The following is a 14,518-nucleotide window of genomic DNA, read 5'->3' as shown; positions in this document are numbered from 1 at the left end:
AGGCAGAGCATCTGGTACCACCAGGAGATAGAAAATCAAGGAATAGAGCCACACACCAAAGCAAGAACAGGAGATCCTTTGGAATGGCCATGATTTTCAAATACTGACCTTACATCGTTAGCAAACAGCTCCCCTACACTTTGGATTGAGGACGGGAAGGTCTCCTGGCCTGAATACCTTGGCCCATCATGCAGTCTGAGCATACTTCATTCCACGCCTGACTTGGTAGTCCAGCTCCTTCTTACTCCAAGTGCAAGGAAGAAGGTCCAGAATGTTTCCATGAAGATCTGCAGTGATGCAGACATTCTGTCTTGTTGATGACAAAAGGGCAAGAATGAAACGTCAGTAGCCCTTGATAAAAGTCGACAGAGAAGTAATACCCTTTAGGGACGCACACCCTGTTACTTCACCAGCAATGGTCTAAGAACTTTATGGAAAAGAGAACCCACCCTCTTTTCTTCTTATGTTGCTACTTCCCTTAGTTTCTTCTAAAGAGGCATGTATTAAATATCTTCTGTATAACTTATTCCCCACCATGAAACATCATCAAAATGGAAAGAACCCAGTTAATCTTCCTTTTTTTTTTTTTTTTGGTTGGAATATTCAATTTGTATTTATTGATAGTCCATTATGTTCTTTTGGTAGGAAAAGATATTGCACTTCTAAAAATGCATCAGAGTGTAATTGAGTCAAAGCTAACAGGTAGGTAGATTTAGGATACTTTCTGAAAACCACCTTCATTCAATATTTGTAGAACTGCCTCCATGATTTCATCTCTATTTCAATAAATTGTTGTCTCACTGCTGCAAGATTCTAAAATACAGACGACAACATCGGTAGTCATAAGCTGTACGTAAGGTTGCATTCTTAGCTCATGATTTCATTGTGCAGATGGGCACGACAATAACGAGGATGACGGTGCATGCCGCAGCAGCGATCAGAGCAGCTATCTTGCAGACCTTGGCTCGTCTGAATTCAGCTTCTTTACGTTTTAGTAATGAATCGTATCCTGGAGTATAAATGTCTTCCATCCAGTACTCTAAATTGTTTGGGTTTAAAGATTCTTGGGTCTAAAAGCGAAGAGAAGATGTTAGAAATACAGTGAATACTTGAAATCAGGTCAAAGACATCCTGACCGTCATCATTCCTGAAGCACTTAAGTTGTCTGCAGCTGGGAGTTAGAGACTGTGTTGCATAACACTGCCCCACCAGCCCCTTGCCTGAGGCGGGCTACCACAGGCTCATCCCACATATCACAGATTGCATGGGCCCCTCCCTCACTAAAAATGTCGTGTTGGTTTTGACACAGAGAAACCCAAGGGTCTTTCATCTGTAAGCAAGCAAAATGGGGCTGAGATGAGCAAGACTCTAAACTTCAAGGGCATGCAACCAAGAACAGGCAGGCCCCTCTGCAAGGGAAACAAGGAAAGTCACTGAAAAATGCTTTCTTCCAACAGGCTCTATGAACAGATCTGCTTGAAACAAGGCCATCATAGCACTCTGAAAAGCTTCTACTGAAAAATCAAAGGAACCTCCAAGATGAGCAGTTCAAATAAAATATAAAATATTTCAACTTCAACCATTTATCTGAGCAGGTCATGCCACTGCTCAAAGTCAAGGTCTACTGACCCCATAGCAGACTGTTCCCACCCCAGACCTGCCTTGGCAATGGATCCAGACTTGGTACAGCTTCCCCCAAGAGAGAGCCCCCACTGACATCTGTCTGCTGATCTCCCCAAGATTAATCAACTATCATCAGGAGAAATACCATATTTAACCTGTATTGCCTGTGAATCCTATTCCACGTTGACAGTTAAAATCTATTTCCATGAAGAAAGGCAGTGTTCTCATTTTATGGCAAGCATTTAATAATATGTCACATAAAAGCAACAACACATTGCAATTCCAAGTGAGGCCATTTAAGTCTTTGAAATGTAAACAAAATATCTATTTTGAAGATTTTCTTAGATTGTTTTATGCTCATAAACATGGGCACATTAAAAATTATTCATACACATATACAAACAGAGGTCCAAAAAACAAACCTTTCAAGGTTTTAAAAAACTCAGTTGTACCATTTATTGATGGAACAGTGATGATTCTAATGCATGATAGTAATTCTCTGCCTGACCTTCTAGATTCATTCTGTTTTTTTTCCATCTTGCTCTGTGCCCCTAGGAATATAAACTACATGGACACGTCATGGGGACTCCCCTGCCTTCAAGCTCCCATGGGGTTTCAACCAATGAAGACAAGAAGAAAGAGAGATTGAGGTATTTATTCCCCCAGCTCCCTCCTGGCTGGGCTGCAGTTTGTCAGTGGCCCAGCTCCTATTGGACACCTGCTGTCAGAGCTGTGGGTCTCAGTGAATTTCAGAAACAGCCCCTTTCCCTTGGCCCTTCAGATCCAAGGGTGGCAACAGCTTCCTACTGGTGCTGGTCTCTGGGTGCTTCACCAGCTTTTGTAAAGAGTCCCCTCCTTAACTACCCCTTTGAGCACGCCACCAGCCTGCTGCCAGGACACTGACAACCCGCAGGCCCTGCTCCCCCAGGCTTGATTATCTACCTGTTGCTCACAGTCATCTAGCACACAGCTAAGCACACTATGGCCTGCAGGCCATATCTCACCTGCCACCTGTCTTTTTACAACCCTTGAACTAAGAGTGATTTTTTCCATTTTTAAATGGTTGAAAAAAAATCAAAATAATAATATTTTATGACAAGTGAAAATTATATGAAATGCAAATCTCAGTGTCCAAAAATAAAGATTTATGGAAACACAACCACTCCTATTTGTTTCCAAATTGTCTATAGCTGTTTTCGTGCTACAATGGCCGAGTTGAGCAGTTGTGAGAGATTATAAGGCCCACAAGGCCTAAAGGATTTACTATCTGTTCCTTTACAAAGAAAGTTTGCCAGCCCCTGTTCTAAGACATGCTATACGACACTGTACAATGGAAAGAGAAGGGGATCTAGGCATCACAGAAAATCTTCCTGGTCCCTTCCCTCACCAAGGCAAAATGTTGAGACTGCTATTTAATTTCTCAAGTTACGTGGAAGGCTGGAAGGTGGTCCTGGACACTCAGGGCACCCAAAATAGAAACCAAGACACTCTCAATGTGGGAAAAGTCCTTATTGTACAGGGTGCTCTGTCCAACCCTTCAGCCTTTGCAAGAAACTCCTGCTACAGCATCCTCTGCTAGAACCCCAGGAGTCTCTTCCCTGAGCTTCCCAGAGCAGTTCCACTGCTGCCGAGGCCTGATTGTTGGACTGCCTCCTCCTCCTGCTTGAGCCGCCAAAGCTCTGCCTGCCACAGGCCCTTGGGACCAGTCTGCTCTCCTTGGTATGAAAACATGAAAGTCCTTCAGCAATTTAACAGACACTAAAGAAAGGAGAGATGGACCCAAGATGGGCATATTTTGCTGGAAGACTGGTCTGCAGAAGTGGGTAATGTGCCCCTAAAGGCTGGGAGCTGGTGGAGGGTCAGACCAGCAGCCCTCCATACCCTGGCACCTGGAAGTCAGGCTCAGCACACTATGGGTAAAACAACCTGCTCTTCTCAGTCATCCTAGGGCTGGCCCAGAAGCCAAACAGTGTGTAAATAACACATCAGATTTTGTGCTTTATTCCCTCCGGCTCAGATAGAAGGAAACTGGCTTCCTTTCATAGCTATATACACTATTATGGGCTGGGATTCAGTGTGTGGAATAAACTATTTTTAATTAGTTTTTTCAATAACTCTAAGCTGTAATCGCATCAGGTAGAAGAGAGGTAATACTGAGGTTTCAAGGGACACAGGCGAATGTATGCAGTTATTAATTAGCCCTGGCAAACACTGGAAAGAAGAACAGGGTTTGCACCTGTGCCTATGCCCTCAAGTGGGAACCACTGATGGCGAATGTACATCTCAACACAAAGGAGCTCCGGGAAGATTGTCCAGACACCAACACTGCCCTAAGACTGTACCCGGGTATCTGCAAAGAGATGAAAAGAAAAAAGGTGGTACTTGCTGCCTTCACCAAGCTCTCAAGGTTGGCTCTTTTTTGCTGTAAACACCCTCATACAGCTATTGAACTCTCTACTTCCTCATATTTTATGCAACTGGATACTCTCTCCTTTGCACTTTTAAGTAATGTCACCTAAAGCTCTATAATCCAAATATCTGTTTTTAATTTTTATAATTTTATCTTTGTGCTTATAAACATTGGTGCACTAAAAGCTCACATATCTGTAGGGGGAAAATCTTCCAGCTCCCTCCCTGCAAGCTTTGCAAAGATGTTTCTCAGTCTACGACTCACCTAATTAATCAAACTCTTTCAAAGTCATCCAGTGATACTGGTGAAATACTGATTATTCCGTTGCTTGAGCCATTCACACCTCCAGGTCCTTTCTGACCCCCAGCTGCTCTTGGTATTCTAATTCCCACAGATCGAGGTATGACGCCCATAGCAGAGCTGCACAGGGACCTACTGGAGGGAGAATCAAATCTCTCTCTAGCCTCCTTGCCCACAGGAAGTTGACAGAAGAGGGATTGACCTGAAGGGTCAAGGGGTGTGCAGTACAAGTGGGAATGTAAAATGCATGAGGTAAGAGGGGTGAGGAGGGGCTCAGGGTTGCTCCTGATGCCCCCACAACACTCACTGTCAGGGTCTGGCCAGAGCTGCCCCTTCCCATAATTGCTGTCATTTAGGGCCCAAGACAAACAAATGTCATTGCAATCATTTTTTTTTTTTAACAACATGAAACTCCACTAAACTCTTAACAATAGCAAAATGAATGGCAAGGAAGTTGTAGAAGAGAAAGAACATGAGACTTATTGCCAGATGGTCCAGTATGAATTTAGACTTGTCTGACCTGGGGCAAATTATTGAGCTTCCCGGGGCCTTGATTTCCTCATTTGTAAACTGAAGATGGTCATAACAATTCCTGCCTCACAGGCCACTGTGCCTGGGACTGAGAGACTGTAGAAAGCACTATGCAAAGTTGATTGATTTCAGCATCATTGACCAGCCCCCAAGGGCCTTCTTTTTCAGTGCCTACTTGATGCCAGGTACTTTAAATATATTATTTTTAATTCTTACAATGATTCACAAGCTCGATATTATTATGTCCATTTAACAGGTGGAGGGGCTGAACCTCAATCAGATGGAGTGAATGCTTCTGGCCACACAGCGAAGGAGTCCGGGATGAAAACCCAGTGCTGCCAGAACATGGTGTTTTCTCTCCACCACACTGTACCTCCCACAGCTCTCTTTGTTCTAGAGCAAGGCCACTTCAGGGAAGCCTTGCCATACTGATCTCCACAGGCAGCTCTCACCAACTGTGCTTCACGTGCATGGTCATTCCGGGACCTGGGCGGAACGGGCACCCCTGGTGCTATGGCCTGGCTGCCTACAAAGCTAAGTGCACAGTTGGGGACAGGGTGCTTCCTTTGTTCCTGTGGTGATCTGGAGACATAGATCAACCCAGTGTGAATGGAACCAGGCAGAGCTGCCCACCAAAATAAAAGTGTGGCCAAAACCCAGCCCTGTCCTGTGGGTGAACAAAAAACATGCCCTCCAGCCACAACTGCATTCACAGAGCTTCTGGGGATGGCTCTTACCTGGGGCTGCTCCGTATGGAAACATAATCCATAGCTTGGCTCCCACAAATATGCTTATCCCACGTGCTACATATGGAAGGAGAAATCAGCTTGTATTTCATTAAACAGTTTGGCTCAGGTCTTGTGAGCAAATATTAGAATCTGCACTTGGTACAGAGTCATAAATGTATCATTAGCAAATCAGATGGCCGATAAAAAATACATAAATAAATCAAGCATTCCTACCGCTAAATGTTTACAAATAAGCAAAATAATGATCCCCTTGTTAAAAGTCTCTTCTGCTCTATGATTTATTAAAGTTCTGAATTCCATGTTGGGGGCCCAGGGAGTTGGAGGGTATGGAAGTGGGCTGGTTGGTCTAAGCCGTCCGTGATCCATTCCTGCATTTGCCAGGGCACAGATAGGCTTCCCCCCACCCAGGGACAGTGAGAGGCTCACCTGCAGGTCCAGGGCTGTCAGCTTGCCCTTGTCGCTCGCATTCCGTGCATACTCCTCAATGGTCCAAGAAGTTTGGCCCCGCTTCACCTCGGCCAACTCAGTCAGCCGCATGTCAGTGTACAGTGGGTTGCTCTTCATGTGGGCCTTGAGGGAGGCAGGGTAGGGGTGAGGGCTGAACACCTGCTCCACCAGAAAGCCGTCTTTGGGCTGCTTGGGCAGTCGGTGCTGTGGGGGAATGTCGTACTGCCTGTCTGCCTGCAGAGGGGCACAAAGAAGTCCAGACAAGTGGCAAAGATGCCCTTGGATTTCACAGTGCAATTGAGCAGCCAGCAGCTTTCTTGTAGACATCCAGGTAGCAAAGTACAGTTACTTCCAAGCAAATTGAAAGTGTGAAAACATAGCCATGTTGGGGGAAATTGTCTAGGAAAAGCTTATGATCATAATGTTACTAATATAAACTAACATTTCTGTGCCAGAAAAAGGTTATTTAATAGAATCTTTACGCCATCACTACCATTGCGAATCCCCATCGTACAGGTAGGAAAACGGAGCCCAGACTCAGTAACTTGCCCCAGGCACACAGCTAGTAAGGGGTGGAGCTAGGATTTAAACCTGATCATCTGGCTTTAGAGAGTCTTTAACTACTGATATTAATGCCCCTCTTTCTTTTACCGTTTTGCACGGGGTACAGATGAGTAAAAGATACGGGTCCTTTCCTCAAGGAACTCGCTGAAAACCCTGATGCTACACTGCTTCTTTGGAAGGAAGAAGCTGAGTCAGAAAGCACGTGTTGAGAGCCTCTACTGATTTTCCCAGGCAGCAGATGGGCCCCTGTCAGAAGGGATATGGCCTTCAGAATAAGAGAGCAGTCTGGGCAGCAGTGTGGAGGTAGGAAGGTGCCTAAAACAGGTGGCAATAATTTATATTCTGAGTCACTGAAATGCAACCCAAAGGTTCCTGCTCTCAGTATACCTGTCCTAAGACTAGGTCGGTGCTCATTTCTGTGACGTCTTAGGACTCTGTCCAGACCCTTGGCCAGCATTTGTGCCTTTGAACTATAACCACCTGTTTGCCCGTCTGGCTCCTCTGCTAAACTATGAGTTCCTTGAAGGCAAGGGATCGTTTTGTTCACCTTTTAATCCCCTTCTCCAGCAAGATAATACCACCAAGTAGAAGACACTCCATGAATATTCATCAAAGGGTTAGAGGCCAATTATATGTAGTCATGTATATGGAACAGAGAGCAAAGAAGTTGTGTATCTCAGTAATAGCAAGAGAAAAAGGAAAAAAGAAGAATGTGAGTCAAGGTGTGTGTACAGAAGGAAGAGAAGGAGAATGTTTAGGTGTGATGTGATGAGAGTTGATGTGCAAGAACGTAGTGGGCACATGTGGTGTATGTGTGTGACTGTGTGGCTTATACACTTGCATAGGGGCTGGAAGCACACGTGGTGTATGTGTGTATGTGTGTGAGTGTGTGGATCATATTACATAGGGGCTAGAAGCACACGTGGCATATGTGTGTATGTGTGTTTGAGTGTGTGGATCATACACTTGCATAGGGGCTGGAAGCACACGTGGTGTATGTGTGTATGTGTGTGAGTGTGTGGGTCATACATTTGCATAGGGGTTGGAAGCACACGTGGTGTATGTGTGTACCTGTGTGAGTATGTGCATCCTACACCTGCATGGCGACTGGAAACACATCTCCACCTACCAGCAAACCCAACCCATTGGCTTTTACCCAAATAGAGCATAACATTTGGCTATTCCAGACCATCAAGACTGCTGACACTGACACAGAGAACACAGGATAAATCCACACAAGAAAATGAGGTTCCCCCTTATTTTCTAACTCATCAAAGCCAAGTATCTTCTAAGAGACTTCACCAGTTTTTGCTCATCACCACCACCCAACACTCAGAGAGCTCCTATTACACGCAGAGTCTGCACCAAGCTGGGAGGAAGGGTAGATGGTGATAATAATAACTATGATGGCAGCCATTGCAGGCATAATTGCAATTAACCAAGGGCTATGTGTCCACCACTCTGCTCAGTGCTAAACATGCATTGTCTTCATTTCATCTTCTCATTAAAATTCTGAGGATGTAACTATTATTATCCCTAGTATGGATGTGGAAACTCAGGTCAGAGAGGTTAAGAGACTGACCCAACGTCAGACAGCTGGTAAGAGGCAGAGCCAGGATTTGAAACTGTTTTCACTTCTAAGACGGAAAGTTTCATTGCTGCCTATGCCTGTTTGTATCACTGAGTTTGTGTTCGTACTGGGCAGTCAATATATATACATAATACGTATTTTCAAAAAAAGTTTGCATCCACTATGTCTGAACAAACAGAAATAAGGGCTGGAGACCAGCAATAAGCCCTAGGAAAGCTTACGGAGACTTATGAAGTAAGGGGCCTCGAGGGGAACATAGGACTTAGATCAGTATGGGGGAGGTGGACCAGAGAGTCTTGGTGGAGGATTCATATGAAGAAAAATTTGACAGTGAAATAGGACCTGGCCATCATAGGTGCTCAATTAGTGTTTACTGAATGGGCCAAATGAATGAGCATGGCTATTTTGAGGAAAAACAGGAAGACTCATCAAGGTAGAGCAGGGTCCAGTCAAGGTATAACAGAGCCTTCTGGTTGAGAAAAGGTACATGAAATTCATAGGGTTGTGAAGGCCTGACTAAGAAGTTTGCAACTCTTTGCGGAGGCAAAGGAGAGTCAGAGAACAGTGGGGAATAGGGGACCCTGTGCAACCACAGAGAGTGGCATTTTAGGAAAGTGAATGCAGCAGTGGCTCATGAGATGAGATGGAAGGTGGACAATGTGCCCAAGCATCCCCAGTAGGGGAAGAACCTTGACTCAAGGTAGAAGTGTAAATGACAGAACGCAAATCCATAGGGTCTGGTAGCTATGCTGGACAAAGTGAGCCCAACAAGAGGGACCAAAGGGGCTTCTTCAGTTTGGAGGATTGCTACAATGCTGACCCCATGCTCACCTCTCCCAGAATGGAAATAGTGAGAGGGAACACTGGTTTTAAAGGAACAGAAAAGCCTGCTTTGGGAACTGTAGATTTTGACATGTAGACAAGACATTTAGGGAAACTGGCCTTTAGCAGTTTGACATATACAACCAAACCTCCAAAGGTGGGCTGGGTCTGGTCACTACCATGGGAATCACCACCTCAAAGATGGTGAGAGCCACAAGCCAGGAAGGAGAAATGAGGTTGCAGAAGGGGACAAAATAAAGAGAATGCATCTCCAGCATTAGCAACTTTGTGTTAGGCCTATCGAGCGGATCCAACTCAAGCTTGTGACTGCTCATTCCTGCTGGCTTTGTGAAGCTTTGACATTTGATAGATGGGAGGCATGGCTAGTTCAGTTTAACCTGATATTTCTACAGAAGCACCTAACCATTTGAGTTCTCTAAATGGTCACTGTTCAATGATATCTGAAACCCAAAGCACCAGAAACCTGGCCAGACCCTGGCAGCTAAGAGACAGTGACAATAGAACCCGAGCAGAGCACTGGACGTGGGTGTCTTGTGCCCAGCATGGCAGCACATATCAAATTCTGGATCCTCTCCAGCACCAAACGTGGTAAGCCACTCCATAAGGGCAGAGTGGTAACCAGCAGACACCAGAGGTTTCTTTAAAATCAGAAAAAAAAAAAAGGCTTCTTCTACTCCCTCCCCTCTTTGGACGCTGAACATTTCCTTAAAATCCAGTTTTCCAAGCTTTTCCTTTTCAGCACCATTTAAGGAGCTCAGCCTCCTCCCTGGCTTTGAATGTCTGTAGCCCACACCACTCTCACTCTCTGACAACACAAACCTTGGAGACCTCAGGAGCAGGGACTTGTCTGTCCACTGACCTTCTAGAAGCAGGACATGGAATGGAGACAAGCAATACACTGAAGTTGTATCACCTTGGCCAGAAAGGGGTTACTATAACCCAGTTAGAATGAACAGAATCGGCCACAGGTCCCACAGAAACAAATCATCCGTACTGCAGGGGGTGAGAGAAAGAAAGGATTCAAGTGTATGTGTATACAATGATTCTAGGACTGAGGAAGTGAAGTCTGCTATAAACATGCAAAAGAACTGAGCTTATGTGAAAGAGCCTCCAACAAGCAACAGTGTAGAGAAAAAAACTAAAAAGGAAAAGAAGATACCAGATTAAGAATTGCTGTCTTTTTTTGAGACAGTCTTGCTCCGTTGCCCAGGCTGGAGTGCAATGCGTGATCTCGGCTCACTGCAACCTCCGCCTCCTGGGTTCAAGCAATTCTCCTGCCTCGGCCTCCTGAGTAGCTGGGACTACAGGCTCGTGTCACCACACCCAGCTAACTTTTTTACATTTTTAGTAGAGATGGGGTTTCAACATATGGCCAGGCTGGTCTCGAACTCCTGACCTCATGATCCTAGTTATCATTTTACTTCCTAACCATCAATTTATTTTATAATGAAAAACAACTCATGCTTAAAAAGGAACATCACATATGCAATGAAGTCCATGAAAGGGATGTATTAGCTAGCACCCTTTTCAGCATTCTTCCTCGTGTACCCGACCTGCATCCTGCTATTTCAGAAAGGACAGGAAGATACCCTTGGTGATGCTTGCCTGGGCTGACACATTCCCCATTCTATGAAAATCTGTTCTCACACCACCTGTCCCATGAATCCCAACCCTATGTCCTGCTGTCGGCAACATCACAGCATGTGCTCCTCCTAGCTGACGGACAACCTGGTGGAACACACGACCTGCCTATGTTGTCCTCTCTATTCCAATGTGAAAAGCCTGCCAAACCTGGAAGGATAATTGGCACACAGAGGACAGGCCTCTTGCCTGTTTAATGCCATGTTCAAGGCTTTGAAATGTGCCAGGGCTATGATGAAGCTGGTGCCTGATTTTGTGAACTTAAATTTAAATTACCTCTTTAGATTTCCGATGCCAGTCTTTATTATCTCCTGGGCCTGTGTCTTTTATCTCCTCCTCATTGAGGCCCACACGGTTGGTGTAAGTGATGGTGCGCCAGTCTCTGGGCGAGTTGGAGATGCTGGCGATTTTGGACTCCGTGGCACTGTTCTCCTCTGTTAGGGATCTAGAGGATGGCCTGGTGAAGAGGCTTTTTTTTAAGGCCTTGACCCGCAGGCTCTCGCTGTTGCTCCCACTAGCATCAGAGCAGCACCAGTCAGGGTTGTTCTCCAGTTTTGGTCCATGGGAGCCACTGTGTGCACGGAACATCCGGGGAGAGGCACTGTCATCAGACGGAACCTCGCTTGTCAAGGAGTTCAGATCTATCTGCACACTCACCTTCTCAGGCTGTTGCATTTTCTGGTCCAATTTATTTAGTTTGCCCAAGACCTGGGAGATTTCCTCACGAACACCCGACAGGGATTCCAGCTTCCGTTCGATTTCGCCGATCCTGAGCACCAGTTTGCACACACTGGTCTTCAGTTCTTCTTCCGAGTGGTGGGTGTTTTCAAGCCGGTTGCCCTTGTCTCCCTTGCTATTGGGGACCCCATTGGCAATTTTGGTTAAGTTGTGCTCAGGGGAACTATCGCAGTCTGACTTATGGAGCTGAGACAAGGACCCTGTGCTGTTGTAGCAGGACGACTGTATCACTCCTGTGGAGCCACTGATGCTCATGTCATCAAGAAATCGGAAAATGTCACTGATGTCATCGCTGACAATTTCTGAGTCATCATCTGAGTGCTTCATGGTGTGCCTGTCACTGTACTTGCCCTGACTGGAGGTGCACAGGTCTCTGCATTTCTTGGGCTCCAGCACGTGCTCAGTCTGGGTGCCCACGCTACTGGTATCTGAGCTGAGCTGCCCACTGGTGCAGTTAATGCTCTTGTCTTTAAACTTTTTGACTGGTTCATGCTTCCCCAAGTCAACAGGGGAGGAGATCTCTTTAGATTTGAGCCCGTTTGGTTTTGCCGCATAAGCAATGGGGAGAATTGGCTGTTGATCCTTTGGCGGGAGGTAAGTCGGGCGCCTGTCTGGGGCTGGGAAATTGGGAGTCTGGCTACTGGCATTTGGATAGCGTAGCCTCTCCTCAGAGGGATTTCTATTGAAAAAGGACCGTTCAAAGTCAGGAACTTCCTCCGTGTTTAGGCTCCAGCTTTTGGCTGGCCAGGGAGTCTGCTTGTTGGGCCTCCCTGGATAGCGCCTGGCTTCTTGGGTTCCCATCACTGGAGTGGGCCCAAAATACGTAGAGGCTTGAAGGTCATCTAAGCTTTCATGCTTTGCTCGCCTTTTGTCAGGAACCGGGGAATACACCGGATTCAGGTACTGGCTGTTATAGGGCATTTCAAAGCTGTGGTTGAAGAAGGGTGGCTTGTGGGGCTCCTTTCGACTCTGGGGCTCCCCGTGCTCATTCTCTGCTTTGCTGATGGGGCCAACCAAACCGGGGGACACCGCCATCAAATTGTGAAAATCCTCTTTAAAGATATTCCTTTTCTGGACACAGGACTGAACCACAAATGGCTCCTCATTGGAAATGAAGGTCTCCTTGATGCTCTGGTTGATGGGTAGGGAGTCCTGGTCTGAAATGGACTCATTTTCTATGTTCATGGGGAAGTAGGTCCTCTGCATCTCACAGGGCTGAGGGCTGGTCACAGAGTATGGGGCCAGGGCCTGCAGCCTGTCCAGGGAAGCAGCACGGTTTTTCACCTCTTTGCTAACTCCCAACAGGAAGTTAGGCTCAGAGGCAGGGACAAACTGCGGGCAGTCCTTACAGTCCATCTTCCGGCACTTGGACGACTGCCTGGTGGGGTAGCCCCGGCTGAAAGACCTCTCACTCAGCTCACAGCTCAGGGGCTCACACTCGGCTGCATTGCAGATCTCTGTGTCCGACCTGCATGATTCAAAGGACGTCTCCTTCTTGCGCACCTTCTGGAGACCCGTAGGCAGCTTCTCCTTGGCTGCCCCACCATTCATTTGGATCAGGTTGAATATCGTCACAATATCTGCTGCCACCATGATTTTCTTTGATTGCTGGTTATTCACAGTGCATTTCATCTTGTCTTTGAATAGAGTGGCTGGAAAATTGGGATCGAGACAAGCCGTGTAGAAGAGCACACTTCTCAGTTTGGCAAGCTGCGACAGATCAAACCGGGCACAGAGAGATTTGCACAGGTCCTGATAAGAAACGGTATTTTGCTTGCTGTCCAGTTCCTCCAAGATCTTCACCAAGAAGAGGGAAGTTTCCTGATTGGTCTCCATGATTTATTACTTGAAAAGCTCGCTGACTACACTGAAACTTCAGGTCAGTTCTGTGGTGGCAATATTGAGAAAGAGAGGAGGAAAAGAGGATTAAAAACACCAGTGGAGTTTGAAGTCAAGCTTCTTATAAACCGTATAAAGAAATACAAAGAAAAACATTTTAATGATTAAAAATGTAGTAAGGACAGTAAAAATATTCATAACATTCGATTTAGTAATTCCCTTCCTGGGAATCTACTTTAATGATCGATGATAACAATTATGCTTAAAGGTGTTCACTATGATGGCACTTATAATAATGAGAAAGCAAAACATCTTAAATATCCAAATAGGTGAATACATAAACATGTTATGATACACCATGAATTTTTACAAACATTAAAACTACATTAATGTACATTCTTACAATGGAATACTACTCATCAGCAAAAAAGAATAAACCACGAGTACATGCAAGGACATGGATGAATCTCGAATGCATTGTGTGTGGGTGGAAGAAGCCAGAGTCAGAAGGTACATCCTCCACTGAACGATTCCATCTTAATGACATTCTAGAAGACAGATCAGTAGTTGCCAAGAGCTGGATGTGAGGATGTGAGGAGGGGGGTGGACCTCAAAGGGGCACAGAGAAGTTTTTCTAAATGATATAATTGTTCTACATCCTGGTTGTGGTGGTGGTTACATGACTGTAGGCATTTGTCAAAACACACAGGACTCTAAACTAGAAAGTGTAAGTTTTACTGCACATAAATAATAACTCAATTTAGAAATTACATAATGAAGATTTTCCATAACAAAACTATGATATAATATGGAGTGAAAAAATATGAAAATAAATCCGTATAAGATCATAATTGTATAAAATTATGCATTCTTGAAAACAAAAATGAAAGAAAATAATGTGCACTAAGATGCTAATAGTAGTTAAGTTTAGATTGTAAATATGGATTTTTTTTCTGAATTAGTAATCTCTCTTCCCTAATACTTTATTATGTAAGTTATCAAATATATAGCAAAGTTGAAAGAATTTTATAGTGAACACTAATATACCCAACATCTGGATTCTCCATTAATATTTTACTTTATTTGCTTTATTACATATCTATCCATATGATCTTTCTTTTTTTTCATCATCAAACTTTCTTTTTTTTAAATTCACTTCAGAGTAAATTGCAGACATCTGTACACTTCTTCCAAATACTTCATCATATATATCATTAACCCAAGTTCAATAATTGTTCACAG

General features: G+C 44.9%; 1 protein-coding gene across 1 annotated transcript; it reads right to left on the bottom strand.

Annotated features, from left to right (window-relative positions):
* Positions 1-872: 872 nt before the first annotated feature.
* MINAR1 (membrane integral NOTCH2 associated receptor 1) lies at positions 873-13,273 on the bottom strand. Its single transcript, XM_010377308.1, has 3 exons — positions 10,976-13,273; positions 6,040-6,294; positions 873-1,070 (listed from the first exon to the last, which is right to left on the bottom strand). The coding sequence occupies exons 1-3, from the start codon at positions 13,271-13,273 to the stop codon at positions 873-875; spliced, it is 2,751 nt and encodes a 916-aa protein (XP_010375610.1).
* Between the last annotated feature and the right edge of the window lie 1,245 nt (positions 13,274-14,518).

The sequence above is a fragment of the Rhinopithecus roxellana genome, chromosome 5 (assembly GCF_007565055.1).
Source record: "Rhinopithecus roxellana isolate Shanxi Qingling chromosome 5, ASM756505v1, whole genome shotgun sequence".
NCBI lineage: Eukaryota > Metazoa > Chordata > Mammalia > Primates > Cercopithecidae > Rhinopithecus > Rhinopithecus roxellana.
The sequence above is the reverse complement of the archived record's forward strand: the minus strand, read 5'-3'. Positions and strand labels throughout refer to the sequence as shown.

Excerpts from the sequence above, each read along its gene's own strand:
- MINAR1 (XM_010377308.1), bottom strand. The coding sequence starts at position 13,273 with ATGGAGACCAATCAGGAAACTTCCCTCTTCTTGGTGAAGATCTTGGAG. Across the intron at positions 6,295-10,975 it reads GGCATCGGAAATCTAAAGAG|GCAGACAGGCAGTACGACAT; the intron begins GTAATTTAAATT and ends GCCCCTCTGCAG. Across the intron at positions 1,071-6,039 it reads TGACAGCCCTGGACCTGCAG|ACCCAAGAATCTTTAAACCC; the intron begins GTGAGCCTCTCA and ends CTTCGCTTTTAG.